Raw genomic sequence first — 19,949 nt, 5'->3', positions numbered from 1 at the left:
AACGCAGATAGCAGAGATGTAGCTGCGTGCCTGACACGGACCTGCACCGGCCGGCCCTCAGCCCGGATCCCCTCGGTGCCGGCACTCGGCGTTCCCGCGCGCCGGGGCTCCGACGCCGCTACACCGCGGCCTCTCGCGCCGGCCCTTCCGACGGGGCTCCCTCCGCCCAGCCGCCAGCGCCGGGGAACAACGGGCGGCTCCGGTTTCCGAGGCGGCGGGGCGGGAGGGGGCGGCCCGAGGTGCCGGGCGGTGGGGCGGGCGGCGGGCGCGTGAGCGCGGCCCTCGGCGGGGCGGGAGGCGCTGAGGGGCGGCGGCGCGGACGATGCGCGGCTCTCGCTGAGAGGCCGCCGCCTCTCGCCGCGGGATGAGCGCCTCGGCGGCCACCGGCGTCTTCGTCCTCTCCCTCACCGCCATCCCCGTCACGTACCTCTTCAACTGCCTGGCGGCCGGCGGCAGGTGAGGCGGGCGGCGGAGGGCGGGAGGGGAAGCGGGAGGCTGAGGTGAGGGGAGCCGAGGCGAGGGGCAGCCCGGAGGGTATTTTTAGCGGCGGCACGGGGAGAGAGGGCGGCTGCGGCCGCGGGACTGAGCGGGCCGGGCCGGCGGAGCGAGGGCAGAGCGGGGCAGAGCCGCCCCGGCAGCGATGCGAGCGGCCCCGCAGCACGGCGCCCCCTCGAGGGACGGCAGCGGGCGCAGCCCGGCATCCTGCTGAGCACACAGCCACGCGTGTTTTGCTACTTTGCTGCACTGCACGGATATCTGCCCCGTGTTTGTAAGGCTTTACTGCCTCCGTTCCTTCCTCATTTGCCTCCTCCTGGCTCATAACCTAATTATTTCTCTTGGTTTCTCGCTGCTGGAGAAGTGCTGACTTATGTGATACGGTGCCAATGTTTGTTTCAAATTGATAAACCACAGCGCAGAGTTGTTGTGGTAGTAGCGGCTGTAATGGCATGAAGAAATCCATCACTGGTGGAGCGGAGCGGCAGAAGACTGAAGCCATGAAGCAAGCCAGCAGGCTGGGAGCACCCACCACGGTTCAGGAAGCATCCGGGTGTATATTCCAAAATGGTTATCTTGCACTTCTTTTCAGTGATTTAAAATGAAGCTTCACTAAGGCTGAAGTCACCACAATCAGCACTGTTTGCTTATACACTGTTTTCTGGACACACATAGCGGCACTCTGTATATAATCACATGCCAAAAATTTTTAGCTGGTGCTTCTGGAGTTTACCTAACTTTTCTCTCTTTTTATTTTTTTCTCCTCTGTGCACAAGCACAAAACTGAGGACTGAGAAGAGAGTCTTCACAGAATCAATTGCACATACAGGGATTTAAACCACAAACACATTTTCTTAATGCACCTTTTCCTGGGGTTTCTGCTGAAGATTTTGGTACTCCTTTCTACAAACAGCTCACACAGCAGCATTAGAGCCCCCAGTATCTCAGAGGAAAGCTCTGCCCTGCAGAGCCCACCTGTGTTACTGCCAAAGAGCTGATTCCTGCATTCCTGCATCACCTCAAGCAGTGCTGCTTTATGGGGACTGAGGGCTCTTCCGTAGCACTTCCAAAACTGGAAATTAGATCCATCACAGGTGCTCCACACTGCTGCTCTTAGCTGCAGAAGTAATGTGCTTTACTTGTAAATACGTAGTTTCTAGGTTAGGTAAATGATTGCTGAGGTCAGACTTAATGTCCTTAATGATCCTATTTTTGGCCTTGAAATCTCTGCATTCATGACTTTCATGTCTCATTGGCCTTTGCATTTTCCATCATTTCTATTTATTTTTGCAGACAGCAGTATGGAAACTGATTTTAGTCAGACAAATCTTGACTACTGGACATTTTGTTTATCTATCTATTTTTGTATTTTCTTTTTTTAGATAATCACATGTAAAAAGACAGGCCCATAAATCATGCAAAACTACAAAATGAACCCTATGACAGTCTATGAAATGGACTTTTAGAACAATCTTTTCTGTATTAAAAACAATTACTTTAAGAGTATATACATGTGAGAGTAGGCCTGTCATTTGAGAACAGCTGATAAAAAAAACTGAATAAATGTAATTCTGCCTCTTTTCCTGTTTTTCTTTTAACCCCCACTTCTCTTTTACAGTTCCTGGTCAATTGTTGCAGTTGGATTACTGGTCCTGGTTTTTATTGCTTTGTTGGCTCGTGTTCTTGTCAAAAGAAAACCACCAAAAGATCCGCTGTTTTATGGTATGTCCTGTTAACATGGGAGCTAAATTCAGAACGTATCGATTTTTGTGAAGGATAATATATAGTGATTGTTTCAGCTTTAGAATTTAACCGTGGCTTCAGAACTCATTCTATACATTTCTATTTTTACACTTTGCCATCAAAGCATGGAGATATCGATTACTTTCTGAAAGGAAACCTTACTTTTAGATTACCTTGGAGCAAAAACACTGCAGCTGTGTCTTTGGCTGGCCCATTTTTTTCTAAGCTGAAAATTTTGCAACATTGGACTGTAGGTGAAGCAGCACATAAACTTCGTGTATTTATCCTCTGTCTTCCTCCTTATTACAACTTGTAGGCATCTGTCCTGCAGTGTTTTGAGGTTAGAACTCTCAATTCCCACAGATGTCAAAGGAAATAAAAAGCCTAACATAAGTAAGTTTTCTGTCTCAGATGAGCGACTCTGAATGCCACTCGGCCTTGCTGGATAGGTCTCCCATGGACTGCAGGGGCAAATGCTAATGTGCTAATGGCATTCTCCTTCAAAAATGGCAAGTTACATTTTCTTTTTTTTTTTTTTTTTTGTCCTATCCCTTTTCAGGAGGTAGCGACAATCAAGGTCACTTTATGACTAAGATCTTTGAAAGCATACTTGGCCTTCTGGAAATGCTGATTTTTCCACAGAGATTCACGGGGGCTGTGCCTACAGCTCCATGGGATTTCACATTCCTTTGAAAAACCTTCTAAGAACTTCCTGAGTTACTAACTATTGAAAAACTATGTGAAACTATGTGAAAAATGATGTGAAATTGTCACATCATATGTATGTTAAATATCTGTGACTCAAAATAGATATGTATAGTTCAGTGGATCTCTGCTTGACTGTGTTTATTAGATTGTGAGGTGACTGCATGATTTCAAGTCTTTATACATTTCTAAATTTTATTTTTATTTATTTATTTTTAATTTATTTTCTTCTGTCTTCTTACAGTTTATGCTGTATTTGCCTTTACCAGTGTAGTGAATCTAATAATTGGGCTGGAACAAGATGGAATTATTGATGGATTCATGACTCATTACTTGAGAGAGGTAAAGGACTGCTTGGCTTACAAATATAAATAAAATCTTCACTGTGAATAACTTGTTCCAGTATTTGCCACAAAAAAAAAGTCTCTTACATGTTCAACAGGACCTTCTTAAATTTGGTCACTGACCTGTTTAATTGTTGTTATTGGCAAAACTGTCATTGACTTGAAATCACTGACTCATTTGGAAAATTAACATCCCTTTCAACTCCAACCTTATTTAATTAAAGTAATACTGTTCTGTATTAACTTATATGGCCATTATATGGATGGAAAACAGTTGCTGAAAACCATAGTCAACACATGGGGTGGATGGGTGCTGCCATATCTAAACGTTTTACCAAGAAGGAAATAATAATAACCGTTCCTTTGCTTTTGCCCAGTTACTTTCATACTTGGAATTGAAGTAGAGTTAACAAAACGATGGTGCCAAACACCTACTCAGCAGAATCTGTTGGCTGCTGATTAGCAACATCCACCAAAAATAGCTCAGTAAGATCTTCCTCTCAAAGTCACTGAAGTCACTGAAAAGATTCCATGAGCTTTAGTGTGGAACGAGTTGGGGCCTACAAAGTTACCTGTTGGCATCATTAACATGTCCAGCACTGCTGTTGATCTCTAGGTTGACAGGTGTATCTTTGTTACTTGTTAAATGTGTCTTTGTTTTGTTTCTTTTAACACTGAAATACGGCAATATAGCAGAGCAGTGATGATGATCACATGCAGGAGATTTCCCTTCATCTTGCACTCTGTTCTGTAACCATAGAACTGATTTCATTACACTTGATCCTTACTAAATCAGGTTTGTGCTTGGAAACATCTTTATTAACAGTCGAAAAGTGTGCTGCTGAACTGTATGATCATCAGTTACTTTTATCAAATCGTTTCCTGCTGTTCTTTATTAATTGATTATTCTTTCTTGAATCATTGCATGATTTTTAAAACAACTTTTCCCTAGGGTGAACCATATCTGAACACTGCATATGGCCATGTGATCTGCTATTGGGATGGCTCTGCTCATTATCTGATGTATCTTTTGATGGTGGCAGCTATTGCTTGGGAGTAAGTCATTCTGATTTGTATAATACTTACTTTGCTTGTGTTCTCATTTAACCCACGAAGGGCTTTCTTTTCTATGTAGCATTTAGATTGTTCTTTCAGGACTGTTTCATGTCATAGGCTAAAGCAACACTACTGAAACGTCATTACTTTCAGGAACTGTACCTTCTTCAAGTTGCCTTTTCTCTCAGCTTTGTAAGACCAACAAATCCATTGATCTATGGTTTCTCTCCTTCACCCTGAGCACAGTCCATCTGTGTGCTTTATGCTAGTTAAAAGCAAAAGAACACACATTAAAACCATGAGATATCTTGCCCCCATTAGCATATTTACAGTTAGAGTACTGTATAGTTTAGCATTATGATATACTCTCTCCATTTTGGAGAGAATCACTTGCTTAGCAGGCAGCAGCCCTTTCTACAAGTTCTTTTCTTTATTTCTGTTGAAGAAGGTTTGAGAAGATAAACTCTTGAATCCAGAGGCTAATGTACACACACTGGCAATAGGAGCAACACTGGAATTCAGTTAATTAATAAATAATTATTATTTTATCGTATTTGCGTACATATGACATGCAAAATCACACAGTCAGCCTTCAGATGTGTGAAACATAATGACAGACAACTAAGTATGAGCAGATCCTGTACTATTCATTCAATAGCCTGCTCAGACAGGAGTGTAGTATTCTAAATTCCCACCTCGAAACAAGAATCCAGTGCTGTCTTGTGGTACAGATCTTAAATATTTGCTTACTAGGACACAACCACACCAATCATAACATTTGAAGATGATTTGGGGGTAGTGGATTTTTAGGGATAGTGCAAAAATGATGTTTTTGTATTTATACATTTTTTATTTTTAATTTTTAACAGACAAAGCTATAGAACCATTGGCCTTTACTGGTTGGGTTCCATTTTCATGAGCATCATTGTCTTTATGCCTGGAAACATTGTAGGTAAGGATGTAATTATTTAACTAAATTTCTCCTGTGAAACGTTTTCAAAATTCAGCAATAGGTTATTTCTGCTTTGCTGCAGTCTTAAATCTAAGTCTTCCAAGTCTTCCTGTTTATAATGAAGTGAAAGACAAATTTTAGGACTATCAATAACAGAGACAGAATATTTCAAAATTTAAATATGAAATATGAAAAGAAATTGTTTTGATTCACATTCTCAAGGAAAAATAAAAATATTGTATTTTGCTATGCCCATAAGATTTCATCCAAATTAGGTTTAATTTTAGTAGGGATACAGTACTTGTCTCCAAGTAAATAATATCAAACTTATTTTGCAGAAAATTACTAATTAATATTATGACTTTCAAGCAGCATTAGGGTCATCCAGATTACCTTTAACAAAATGAAACCTGGAAGTTATTCAGTTTTCAAAATTGAACATTTTTTGATTAAGATAAATCATTGCATAACTGCTAGAGATTAGAATTGTAATTTAAGTATTCACATAATGTCTTTCTGGTGCATGGTGCCTTAAAGTGTCCCCACTTTCAGGATGTTGAAAAACCACAAAATACCAGATCTTAAAAAATAGGCAAATTTCTTTTTTTTTTTCCTTTTTTTTTCTTTCTCCAAAGCATAGTCTCTATTTGAAGTAAGTTCCACTAGGAGAGTTCACAGCCCTCTATTCCTGTAGGATTACCTAGCACAGAGTCACTGATGTGGTTTCTTGTCCTCTCCAAAAAAGGACAATTTCTCTCATTTCTGACATGCCTTCCTGGCTGATAGGTTCAGTCTCACCGTGCCTTGCACTGTTTGAGTACCAGATTTTCAAGATCTGCTTTGCTTTCACAGCAGCTTCCAGTGTTTTATGTCTACACTACCATAGCTGCTTCCGGTTTGATATTAGATACATAGTATTCAGCACAGCTTACAGATTTTTCAAGTACCTTATGATCATTTTGTTCTAACAGGAAAATACGGAACAAAAGTGTGTCCTGCTTTTTTCTTGAGTGTACCATATATTTGCCTTCCCATATGGGCTGGGTTCCGAATTTATAATCAACCTTCAGCAACACCTGATACTCCAGTCAAGGTAATATTATTGTATTTAAGCGTTGGTTACTGTTAGAAAAACTCAAATATGCCTATTGTCTGTATGGAGTTTTCCAGGCCCCTCTGTGGCAGAGGAATGCTTTATAATTGTTCACTGTTACGACAATTGCTGCCAGGCTGTGTAGACACTGTAAATATACCTGTACTACAAGAACATATCATTAAGGTGGGATAAAGGAATAGCAAAATTCTCTCCTATTTAAAGCAAAGGACTCATTTTTAAAGGTAATGTTGTTACTTCCCTCTATTTATTCAGCTTTTGACTGTTTCAATTCCTCAACTGATGGAAACATTAAAATATACCAATGTCATAAGGTGCCACAAAATCCTTAGAGACCTTCTACAGAAAAATATTCTTCCGTAGAAGACTTACAGACTTTATGTAATTTAAACATTTCCTTCCTTTTTTGCATGTGTGTGTGTGTATTCTGCAATATTAGATTGTAGAGGTAATATTAATTGTTCAATTATTACTCACTAATTGTTTCTACACTTTACGTTTTCAAAGAAGATTGTAAAAATCATCTTTACTTACAAGCTGGTTAGGCTGTTGCCATTGAATTTAATAGCTGGTCTGTAATAATATAACTGAGCAATAAAATAATGGAATAATGGCTTATGCACTGTCTTACTAAAAACAAACAAAATAAAACAACCCTGTAATAGAATGCACTGAACAGACATTTAACTCTTTGTTGCCATTTGCAAGCCAGTTTATTGCCACAGCAATAAATATAATGTAAATATAATACAATGTAATATATTGTAATATAACCAAGTAATATTTTTGCATCTCAAGAGCTCTCAAGTCCCTGTCAGCTTCATTCTATAGCTGAAAATAAAGACACAGATGAAAAGAATTACTATTCCATAGCTAGTAGGAGCACATTCTAGGGAGTAGAATAACAGCAGATGACGCACTGAAAAATATTGCAGAAATGTATGGAAGAGAACATTCAGCCATCCATCCACACATGATGAATCTTAGGTGAGGAAGAGGAGCGTAGACAGACTTTCGTATCTCCTGAAGTTTGAAGATAAGCTATGGGCTGTGCCTCGCTTTTGGGGCACATCCTTCTTAAAGGTAAAAATCAGGGAAAGTGTATGTGCCAAACTCCCTTCTACTCTCCCGTATGATCTTGCAGGAAACCACGTCCCATATTGTGGAAGTCTGAGCTGATTTACTTGAACTTGTCAGTAATTATCAGCCAGAAGCTTATCTGTTAGAAGAAGTTAAGTGTAGTTAAATGTAGCATTGACTTTTGTTGAATGTATTAGTGAGAACATTCTTTGCATGAAGAATTGGTGAAGGTTTCAGTTTGTTTTCCCAGCAAAGAAAACACTGCAGAAATTGCTGTAGTAGTAAATATGTGATGGGTTGTTTATTTGCTGAAATACAGCCACGTCTCCAGCGCTCACAAGGAGTTCAACCACTTACTTAGATTTGGTACTGGTACATATGCCAGGGAAACTCACTTTCTAAATTTTCTTTCAAAAAGAGACTGAATTAGAAGCCTGTGAGCTGAAAGTTTGACGGTGCACTTGTAAGTGAATCCTTTCTTGGGAAGCTGAACTTCCTTTCCTTAGAAGACCATAAAGAAAAAAAGAGTCTTCATTCCTTTCACCAGGGCCATCAAGCCTTGCCCAGCCACTTCGTTTTCAGAACTCGTTTTCTGTTCACAGCTATTTTATCCTCTGTATCCAAGGATTACAACTGGAAATTTGTATCTCGGTCCATTAACAGTATAATTTAAAATACCTTCAAGCCATAACAAAATTGCTATTATTTTAATAAAACTTTCTCAGCTCTAAAGTGAGTGTTGTTTCCAGGAAATAATTGTGTATAATGCTACTGCTAATCAGTTTAAATAATCATTGTAAATCCTGGAAATAGGATCTTTCAAAAGATCAATTACAATTAGCTGAAAGATTGAACAGCTTCAGCTATCATGCAGTCAGTATAGGTTTAGATAGAAACTTTAATAATGACTTTAAGTGTGATAGAGCAAATATGGAGAAGAACTTACGTGGAAGCAACAGATGCAATTCTGGGGCCAAAATACTCATTGCTATAAGGCTAGGATAAACCTTTAAGTTAAACAAATGAATTAATAAATAAAACCCAAACAAAAGCAAAGCAACAAAACTCAAGGAGATAATCAAATGTTGGGTGTTTTTTAATAGAAGAGGTGCATAGGAAAGGAGAAGAATTACGCCCTCACTTAGAATCAAAGCAAACTGTGCCATGCTTTTTTTTACAAAGCCCAGCAGGTTATCTCTAAGTGTATCAGCTCAGGGAACAGGTTAATGTAATTTAAAATTCATTTACAAAATTAAAACACATAAAGTCAGATTTGTACATGAATTCTGGAGGGACTGACTTCTACAGACAGCTCATAAGATTATTCCTGTTCCTTAAATCTGAGCATGCAAGGAGCCCCTCAGAGGTTATGGAAAATTCCTTTTCCTGGACGCGAGAGAAAATGCTCCATGTGCCTGCACATTTCCTCACCACACAAAAGAAACAGCAGTGTTGGCAGGACCCGTGCAGAGGTCAGTTTTGTTTGCAGTAAGTAGGAGACCTGTAGCAGGTTATCTCTGCCAGGCCGCTGTGCTTAGCGCCTCATTCATTTCAGCATGTGCTGATGTGATTCTTCTGTGTAAAAAGAAGCATAGGGCAAAGTTACTGTGCAGCTTAGCTCTGACAGTAAAGTGCATCTTTCCCCCTTCTTAAGCTTTTCATTTCTATTTTGCTTAGTGTAGACATAAAGAAAAAAGGTGCATTCATTTCTGCACCTTGGCCGTTTCACAAACTAGTACTGCACCAAAATTTGTTGTAGTTTTGTGATCACAGTGAATATATACATTCAGTAATGTACCTTTTGACATGAGGGAGTGATGCATATAAATATATATGGAAATGTGTGTATGCTTCATACTTAGACTAAGTGGAACGTCCATGTAGTAGTTTATATCCGATGATGATTTAACTCGACAGCCCTGGGAAGTCTTTGTCTCTCTCTCGAATAAATGTTAGAATATATATACATTATTTGCATGTATTTAAGCGCAGCAACATTTATAAAAGTTCTTCAAATACTGCAAAGCAACAGGTTTTTTTTCCTGAAAAAGATTAAAAAATAAAATAAAATAAATAGGCCGTCCCTTTCTTAGAGCTTGAGTATCAAACGGCCTTATTTTTGTTAAACTACAGTGCAGATCTTACAGTCCTTGCCCAGGAACTGAGCTTGCAAATTAGTTCTCCTTCTTTAGGGCTTTTATTGTAATCTCAAGTGCTTTTAACTGTGCCTCTACATCCTAATTATTGTTTTGTGCCTTTGGAGACAATTCCACAAGTATAAGACAGGAAGGAGATCAGATTTTTCTTTTTGCTGTGTGCATGCCAACACATGGCAAATAAAAAGGAAGAGGAAATGACTAACACATATAAATGGGGAAGTTCTCCCCCTGAACTACAAAGATACTCTGATGTGCTTACCATGTTGTCCGTCAGTACGCAGTGCTGAAACTGTACCCAGAATGGTTTCCATGAGTCTAATATGTTCTACCAAGTAGGCCAAGCAGTCACTCTTGTTCCTCCATGTCATCCTCCTAGTTAGATTTCCAAACAGCTTTTGGTAACACAGAGCCATCAGCTCTTACAGGCACACATGGTGGGCTATAGGGGATCCTGCTCTGAAGCTATTTCTGCATTACGTATCTGGATATAGTATTTGTTCACTGATCTCAGCAGAGACCACAGAAATGTTTTTCTTTTATCCACGTTCCTTTAATTTCAGTAGCATCACAGGCTGCTGAAAATAAGCATTCACTGTCACTGATGAGATGAGCTCTCATTTTGCTGTCCCTCCAAACAGTCCTTAGATTCAGTTTCAAATGTTTGAGATAATAAACCAATGCTTCTAAAGCTTTTCTACATTTAAATTAACAACAGATGCAACTTTAAAGGAAGTTTGTAATACTGCTTTAAAGATTGATGTGAGTTCAGGGTTAAAGTACCATTATTTAAGTTGCTTTGAAAGTTAACTAATCCATATTGAAATGGCTTCAGTTGGATCCATCCATTTCTAGAGTTTATTCAGACTAGCTTTCCTGACTGCACGCTGTCAAGTCCAAGGTCTCCTTTTCAGATGCAGAAATCTTTCAGTCCCTGAAATTAGTGGAAAAATAAGGTAACAACTGTGAACTGCTTCTATCACAATGTTTCACTGCTTGAACCTTCTTGTAGTGAATGATCTGGAGCTAATTACATGTCAGGCAGAGCTGGGATGTATTAAACGTGTTGTGCATTGCAGGTGGTTCAGGAAGTTCAGAAGAAAGGACTCTTAAGGCGACCAATGGATTTAATGTTAGCTGCGTATCTCGTTCTGGCAGCGGGGTTTTGCATATTCAGGGGCATGGTAAGTTGAAGATATTTCAATATTACAGCCTTTCCTTTTCAGTCAAAATGTTAAACTTGTTTTTCTAAAAGATACTTTTGCAACTGTGTGGAAAAAATGTGTACATTTCAGTCAAGGAAAATTCCTTCATTATCAAGATTGGAATAGGCCTTAGATACATAAACTGAAATTTAGGATAATTATTGGTTCTTTGTTTCTCCATTTTACCATATGTAAAGTGTGTTTTTCAGAAGAAATTGCACACAATTTTGGGAGTACATAGGATCCCAGGTGCAGATCAATGGAACAAAATTGTTTTGAGTGATTTAGAGTTGCATTTATGTTCAAAAACATTGAGGTAAGCCAACTAAATTAAGTCTCTGTTTTTATAAACAGATACTTCATTGAAATTATATAGGAAACAAAATTAATTTATACTATGTTGGAGAGAAAAAAAAAGCACACAAAAAACTCCCAAAACACTGAACCCCCAAACAAAAAAAAAACTTATGCTGTTTCTACTTACCAAATATGATTTGGTCTCTGTGTTTGTTTTAAGCACACTTGATTGAATTAAAATTTCAGAAGGAATGAGTCAATGTTGAAAATGCTTGTTGAAGTAGATAAATTCAGTAGTAGGTCAATCCAGTTGTTAGTAAAGAAAACGCCTTCTGTCTTAAGCAGAAAGGAATTTGTGTATCATTCAGTCTCAAAGTTCAGATGTTTAAGCATCTTAGACCTACTGCAGATTGCCCTGCTGTAGTTCTGCTCCTCAATTACACTCATCTTCTGCTGTTTCTCCAAAAACTTGCCTCACAACCCCCCCCCCTTCTTCCCCCTTTTTTTTCCCCTTTTAACTTGTTGCAGATCACTTCATTTCTTATGTACAATGCTACTTCAGAGCACTACTTGTGCTGGCTGATCTGCTATTTCACCTACAGTTTTGCTGTGGGAAGTATTCTCTCATGCTCTAGCATCTAACTTTAGTCTGTAGTCCCACTTCATTTCCTATGAGGAATAACTTGCTGATTTTTTATTTTTTCTTTATAGTACGTGGTCATTTCCATATAGTTTTACATAACCAAAACAGGAACAGCTTACTGGCCTTTCTTCTACATACAGAGATCCACCAAACATCTCCATGTAGCTGCAGTAGCCATGATTTTATGAAAGTGCTCAGAAATGTAATATATTAGAACACACCCAGACCTTCTTGGATGCTCATATTGGAAAAGAATGGGGAGGAATATCCATTTCTTGTAAATCTTCCTATTCCTTGCCAAAGTCACACAACAAATACACATAATATTCGGTTGTGCAAAAGTCACGTTTAGCCCTGCTGGTGACTATGTGTTAATAATGCCTTGCTACAAGTCTTACTGAGGCAGCTCTTGATAGAGATTGCTTACTCCTTTTAGAATAGTTATTTTTTTGTAGAAGGTGTTTTAAGGATCCTGTGAGAAGTCATTCCTTGTGGAACTGGATCTTGTTTATTGGGAACTTTGTTCGCTCTACAGGAATGTAAAATCCACTTCTCTCTGCTACTCCCTTTAAAAATCATTATTATTGTTTTTAGTTTACACTTGTCTTTGGAATCTGCATTGCTCTCCACTGCTACTTTGCCACATTGCAAATCTTTTCTTGGACTACACCTGTAGCTTGCTATCCTAAACTTGAGTGCTTAACCAGAAGTTTCCTCACACTCCTTGAGCAATTTTCCATTCAAAAGCCCATTCACTGGGATTAAAGTCTGGCTGTCAGACCAAATCAATAATTGTTATATTTTTTACTAGCACAGCCAAGTGATTGAATTCTCTTCCAGCCAAAATTTTTCAAGTATGCTGTGAGCATTTCCTCAGCACCTCCCTGAGCAGCATGAGAGGAGACTGCATTTCAGGCTTTTTTTTGTTTCCCCTTTTTAAATTGATGATTAAAGGAATCACCTTTGGAACAGATGCTAAGCAAGTCTCATAGGAAGCAGTACTTCAGCCCACTCCTAGAGCCTTAGGGCTGGTAACAGGTTTAGAGAAAGTCCTTTGTTCACGGGAAGTTTTAAAAATTCTTCTTAGATTGCTCTGGATTGCCCTGCTGAACTCTGCCGGCTATATATTCAACTGCACGAGCCTTATATAAAAGATCCTGCTGCCTATCCTAAGCTTCAGGTAAAGCATTGACTGTGAAAGCGTACAGTGTTACGAAGTGATTTGTTACCTGGCACAAAGATGACGCCACGGGTTACACAGATGACAAGATCAAGAAGGAAAGTATTTGTTTATGGCAAGTTAAACGGTATTTTGTATTTCCTACTAAACAGCCTTCCAGGATACCAGTTCTTCATTGTGATAAACTTAACCTTGATTCAGATCTGTTACCTGGAGTTACACATCCTAATTACTCAGGCTTTTTTAAATATATTTCATGAGATAGATCCGCATGCTTTTTATAATCATTATTCTCTTAGATGGACAAAGCAGACCTTCAGTCTGGAATAGCGGAGCAAAAAGAGGTGCAGAACTAGGTTCCTTAAGCTCATGTTGTGCTTCTGTCACCAATGACATGCTCCTTCAACCACAATGCCTCCTGCCAAACCTATTTAAATGCACATTTGCTTCAGTTTTGTAATATTTGCAAAGTTGCCATTCTTTTGCAACCCTGTCTGCTGCTTATAAGGACAGGTCCTGAAGTGATAAGAAGACTCACCATTCAGACAGTGACCTATACTTTCTGGAAAAAGGGGTATTCAGTATATTCAATACATTTCACACTTCAATATATTTCACTCCAAAACAGAAAGCACTATGGAGCTTGAGAAATGGACTCTGAATAGCATCCAGTGGATGTACTGGATGCTGAGTTAGGACAAGCCATGCTTATTGGCATGGTCTCAGGATGGCAAGCAGTATGATGAGGGAAAACATGTCCTGGGATAAAGAGGATTTGGATCAGGCAAAGAGACAACAGCCATTGATACTGGTTGGGGCCTGGGGGTGTATGGATCCAGTCAACAGCATCCTCTTTTCTCAAAGAGGTTTTAGATACAAAGTTTTGAATAATCTCAATTCTACAGTCAACAGCTGGCTAACTTTTAATGTACCTCCCTCATATTGCAAAGGAACTAATATTTGTGTTTAAAATGCAGATGCTGGCATATATGTTCTACTCCGTGCCATACTACGTGATTGCTTTGTATGGCCTACTGGTGCCTGGTTGTTCCTGGATGCCTGATTTAACCCTTATACATGCTGGAGGACTAGCTCAGGTATTTCTCCATAAAATATTCACTCTTGAATATCTAGTTAATAAGTAGAGAACTATGGAATATGTAAGGAGAGCAGGGCTTGACCTTGCCATGTCGGTTTTATTCCATATTAACACAAATCATCTTTCGTATCTGTGCAAAACTAACTTGAGGGAATGGAGACTCAAGCTTATTTTATATTTGACTGCTTTCTTGCCTTGGTAGACTTTTCTCTTTCTACTGAATCATTCAATCGGGAAAATGCAAACCTTATTGAGCGCCATGCATTCTTTAGCTGAGACTATGAAAGAAACCTGTCCCAAAGTGCCAGCACTGGGTCATGTGAAAAAACATACAGCTCCAACAAAACAGTAACAATGTTCCCATAATGTGTATTGCCAGATCAGTGGTCTGAAAAGCACAAGTGGAACAAGGAGCTACTAGTCACAGTGAACAGACAGTGACATTAAGACACACTCCTGTTGCCAGAGGCATGCTAGTGATCATACTGAACTCATTGTTTGGGTTCTCTTAAACAGCTCTTAGTGCTGGTGGCTGTAAGACTGACCAAAAGAAAAAGAAACTGACAAGCAGTAATAAACTACCTATCATGCCATACAGATAAACATTCACAGCTGAGACAATGACAAATAATTTGTACTGTATGCAGGAAATGTATTCTGAGTATCCAGACAACACAGGAAAATATGCACTCAGTGCTTTAACAATAATGAAAACATTGAGACACAGCAGTAAGGGTAAATCAAGTACTGTTATTAGACAAACACAAACAAACACTTTGTTCCCTGTTGCAGAGATAACATTCATGGGTACGAACTGCAGTCCAGCTTAACTGCCCACTCAGGATGGAGGGAGTGACAGCTTACTTTTCATTTGTCAGCTGGTATCACAGAGAATGACTTTTTTATCCAACAATTTATAGATGATCTTGAATCACCAAATTGTATCAAAACAGAATCTGACAAACATTATCCAAAAGATATAAAAAAATATACAACTGTGTTTGGCACAATCTAACTTAAAAAAAGCACAAGCTAGCTAAGGTAAGCAAGGCAGCATTGGGAACATTTCTCTACTGACAGATTGCTCAGGTTTCATGAATTCCCCAAGCTGGCAGGTTAAGAACTGCTTCTTCAATGATTATTGAGCCCTTTGTGAAATAAACCAGAAGTCAAAGTATGCTGACTGTCACAAACCTACCTACAAACTCAGACCCTCAGACTGGAGGGGATCTGGTTTTGTTTTTTAAGAGAAATCTTTCTGAAGTGGTATTTTTTACTCAGAATTTCCCATTTTAATCTTTGAAGCTTGTGCTATGTACAAAACTTCGTGGGTTGACAAAATCTAATTGATAAAGGGAACTTATGTTGCTGTACACTCCCCACATTTCCTTTGGGATATTTGGGTTTTTTTGTACTTCTAACTGCAATGCACAGCAGAATGAACTTCAGTCATCACACAACAGAAAAAGATTTACTTGATTTGACTTTGTGAACATTGAGCAACTGAGGAAGAAAAATGTGACATAATGGACCAAAGGCACCTTTCTAGAGGGTTTTTTTGTTACTCGGAGGGATACAACACATTTTTGGGTTTGCCTTAGGTTAAAAAACTTGCAACTGATGATCAAAATGCAGTACTGAATTGGATTTTGCCTTCTATCATGAGCAAAGGTCCAAAAAAAAGGTAAACAACTAGTGACAGAAATGGGGCATTGACCCCAGGAACGAACACTGCTCCTACAGATGTCAGATGTCGGCATCTCAGTTGTTTTTATTCCTATCATTAGGAAATATATACTTTTTGCAAAAAAAAAAACAAGTCTCAAAATGCCACATGATGCATCCAAACGAAGACCCTCTCAAAGTGCCTGCCCTTTCACACACAAAAATAACCATTCCTCTCTGTATTTATTGCTTCAGAATTACACATCACTCTCAGTTAAATGGTTATTCCTGGCATTCAGACTTCAAGAACAGGTTGTAACTCTTAAACATTCTGAAGTTGAAGGAAGAGCTCTTTAAATGTCAAAGCACCAAAGTACCAGAACTTTGATGATTACAGTTTGCATACTCTCCGTGAACTTGAAAAAATTGGTGTTCACCTACGCAAGTGAGCTACATGTGAAGCAATTTAAGAGCCATACCCCTGCTGCCCACAACCAGTAGGTACCAACTGTCTCACCAGTTTTTTGCAGCATATTTCTCTATACTGTCCAAAATATAGAAAGTTTTTCTTTACTCCTCCATAGATCTGCTCTCCTCAATTCTGCAGTTTTTGGTGGCTTCTTTCTGCAGTGTCTCAGATCTGCAGGAGAACTAAAGCAAAGGAACATATTTTTCTAGGTTACTCTCTCCCCATTCCATTTGATGACTTTCCTTAGGTACATAAGATCTGATCCAATCCCTTCCAAAATCAGTTATAATTTTTTTATTTGATTTTAATCTGTATTAGAAGGAACCTTTCTCCATGCTCTTTTCCCCTGGCTGGAGGACTTTCTTGTCTGCAGGGTAACAAAACCCAACAACTACAGTAATGCTACAGACAAAAAATATTGTAAACAACCCAAACTACTTCATACTGACAAGGAGACTAATGTGTAGCAGGAAATGTAAATTACAGCTGTCACACTGAGCAGTGCCAAACCCAGCACCAGTCTTCTTCCAGTGATTGTGGAATGGCCCCACCAGCACACTGTCAAGGCTCCAAGATTAACAAAGGCCACATGTTTATTAAACAGAAGAGGCTACCTGAGAAGTTAACCTGTAGCACATTATCTGGTTGATTTCTCAGCCAAGTTCTGATTCTCAAAATTCTCCACTTGAAGGTTCAATGGCAGAAAGCACCAAGGATTGGTTTATTCACTGGGAGGATATGATCACAGCAGACTCAAGGTTGCCCTCACTTACTGAAATACCAGCCTAGTGCACAACTGGCACAATGATCTGGAATGACTAACAGCTCTTACCTTTCTAAAGAAATGGATTGGGCACTTGAAGTCAGAGCACGATTAGGCTACTGGCAAACGAGAGACCTGCTTTAAAGCATTCTCTTTCCTCCTCCCACCAAGACTAAAAACCCAAACCAACCAGAAAAACAGAAGCTGAGTACAGTCATGGAAAGATAGAAGATTAAAAGCCTAACACAGTCTACATGAAGGTAAATCAAACTTGAAAAAAAAAATTGACTTTAACAGACCTCAATGGCTTCCTTGGTAATGCAAAGAAAAAAGCATTACACAGACAAAACAAGTCTAATAAATAATAATTATATAGTGCATTCACTAGCTAGTGAAAATCTTCATGGGTTACAGAGAGAAAAAAAAAAAAAAGCAGACAAATGTTTCAATTTTCTATAGCAGTGAAAGCTCACCAATGTGCTCCAGCTCTTGTAAGAGACACAAATCACACAGTAAGGCTAAGATCTTCTAAGGCATCCTAGGGGTTTGAGGAGTTACAGCTCCTTCTGCCAAGTTTGTGATCTCACTGTTACACATAGCTGGGCCACTTCTGGAGACAGGAGACCCTTGCAAGAGGCACATAGCTTAACATCTTGTTCCCCCTAAGCAGTTCTGAGATGCCCTGGAAAGCTTTAGGTGAACATCGGACAGCACCAAACCTCCTACAAAAAGCCCGATGGTCGTGATTGCATATTTTCTTTGCAAACCATTACCTTGTATAATGAATGGTGTTTGCTCCTGATTCTTCACTGCCTGCAGAAAGGTTCCCACTGTGAAGAGAGGCAGCAGGTATCTGAGCAAGTGCACACAGGTGCCAAAGGCAGCTCTCATCTGAAACAGCTGAGAGCAAACGGGCAGCAAGAGGTGACTGAATTATCCAGCTGACAGAAACAAGCTGCTGATAGTGTGCTCCTCAACATCTCTTTACTGTGTAAAAGTTATTTACAGAAACATACTAGGCAGCACTCTGCTGAAGTGTGCACTTGATTTTTTTGATTGCCCTATTTCTTGCCTCTGGTTTGCTACATCAGTGCTCCCTCTTACGTGGAGGTGGTTATAATCTCCTGAAATCCAGGTTTCCTTTCTGTTTTGATGTACGTTGTCAGTCCAACCCTTTGCCAGAGAGATGTGTATTAAAGCACCTGCACTGTTTCACTTCCTGCTTTGCTAACAACCATGGACAGAATCAGTCCTTCGTGAGTCCAAAACAACTCCTGCTGAAGCCCAAGTAGAGGTGCCATTTGGCCATCGTTTACTCCTCTGCACTACTAAAATCCTGCTGTCCCTTTCTCCCGCTCTGCTTAAGATTAAATTGATGTTCATCTCCTCAGATCTCACTCACTACAAAGTAATTAAATAAGATTGGACACATGATAGTTAACATGAACTTCAAGCTGTTGCTTGAAATAGCAGGTAACAGATGGAGACAAAAGACAGTAACTACTCTGACACTTCTATCTTTAAGTGTTTGTTTATGCTAAAAATATGCTCCAGCTCAACAAGCTTGCCTTTGCTTATAACCTTCCGTGTGAATTTAACCTATGCTTCAGAACTGCCCCCAGACCGAAGGCCAACTTTACCAATATTTTCTGAAATCATCAGGAGTTCTGGGGTTTGAATCTATAAGATTAAATTAAAAACAAGCGAAAAACAACAAAAACCGAAACAAAAACCAACGGAACAGAAACTAACACGGCTTCCAGATTTTATTCTCTGACTTTATTTAGAATGTCTGACTGCTGATCGCTGATGCCAAACACGATGGTACGTGGCTGCAGGTCCCACCCTCGCCTCTGGGCTGAGACCCAGCGCAGCACCGGGCAGCGATGCACGGCTTGGTGGCTGTTTGCCTGGGGAAGGATTACAGAGCCTGGTGCATGAATAATCATCCATAACTGAGGGTGAAATCCTATACCTAATGTAAAGATCAGTGCTGTGTCCACAAAATCACCCCCTGCCATGACACTGATAGCTCCCTTTCTTCTCTGTACTGAGTTATGAATGACCTTAGTTCAGAGTGAATTTCCTCTCACTGCCATACAAACATATGAAGGATAATTGAGGAATAAAAGGGAAATTGTCACAGGAGATGCATACTTGTATGCGGAATATGCTGTCCAAACATTTCCAAAATGTTCATAAACTTTACCTTCTTTTTTTCTTTTTTTCCCCAATATGCACATTATATACACACCACAGGCTCAGTTTTCCCATATTGGTGCTTCTCTTCATGCCCGAACTCCTTACATCTACAGAGTCCCTGAAGAAGCAAAACAGTTTTTTCTGATATTGAACATAATGTATGGGATTCTTCCCCAGCTGCTGGCTTACAGGTGTGTCCACAAGCCCGAGTTTTTTATGAAGGCGAAAGAAGAAGAAAAAACAGAATAGCACAACTGTTTTCAGCTCCTCTTTTTGGCTGTGTATGTAATTGGGTTTGGATGTAATGGAACTTGCTCAGACGGAACCCAAATGAGGTGTGCCAGATTGTACAGCTGTGTGGAGATGCATGGCCTTGTTTGTTCACCTGACTCAAAAAGGGAAAATAAAGATAACTGCTTTCAATATCACTTCTCAACATTTTGACTCCAAGCACAGTTCGTACTTCATATATGGTTCATTTTTAAAATATTGCATGGAATTAAATAGTAACAGTGGCAGTGTTCTGCGTCCACACACTGAAGAATATCAGTTAGCAATCCCTATACAAACTTACTACAGAATGTGAAGGTCAAGATTTTCAAGTGTCAGAAATTAACATACATAACTCTGTAACATGCACATGTTTTATTTGTCAAAAAGTAATGTCTCGTGGGTCAGCCTTGTTAAAAACCCCAAGAAGTCTTTCAAGAAGCAATCCACTGTGATGGTATGACTCCATTTATGCTATGCAAGTCGTATAGTTTTCTTAATACTTTCAAGG

General features: G+C 39.6%; 1 protein-coding gene across 2 annotated transcripts; it reads left to right on the top strand.

Annotated features, from left to right (window-relative positions):
- Positions 1–364: 364 nt before the first annotated feature.
- Positions 365–19,498, top strand: TM6SF1 (transmembrane 6 superfamily member 1; the record flags this gene model as incomplete). 2 transcript variants are annotated; one of them, XM_079540709.1, is made up of 10 exons in its annotated part: positions 365–456; positions 2,114–2,217; positions 3,188–3,285; positions 4,240–4,343; positions 5,213–5,295; positions 6,267–6,388; positions 10,725–10,829; positions 12,878–12,970; positions 13,948–14,067; positions 19,226–19,498. In XM_079540709.1, the coding sequence occupies 10 exons, from the start codon at positions 365–367 to the stop codon at positions 19,415–19,417; spliced, it is 1,113 nt and encodes a 370-aa protein (XP_079396835.1). In that variant the 3' UTR covers positions 19,418–19,498. The 2 variants fall into 2 exon arrangements, with proteins under 2 accessions (XP_079396835.1, XP_079396836.1); XM_079540710.1 differs by lacking the exon at positions 12,878–12,970.
- Between the last annotated feature and the right edge of the window lie 451 nt (positions 19,499–19,949).

Source organism: Tetrao urogallus (assembly GCF_951394365.1).
Source record: "Tetrao urogallus genome assembly, chromosome: 11".
Classification (NCBI taxonomy): Eukaryota; Metazoa; Chordata; class Aves; order Galliformes; family Phasianidae; genus Tetrao; species Tetrao urogallus.
This window is presented reverse-complemented; position numbering and strand designations above follow the sequence as displayed.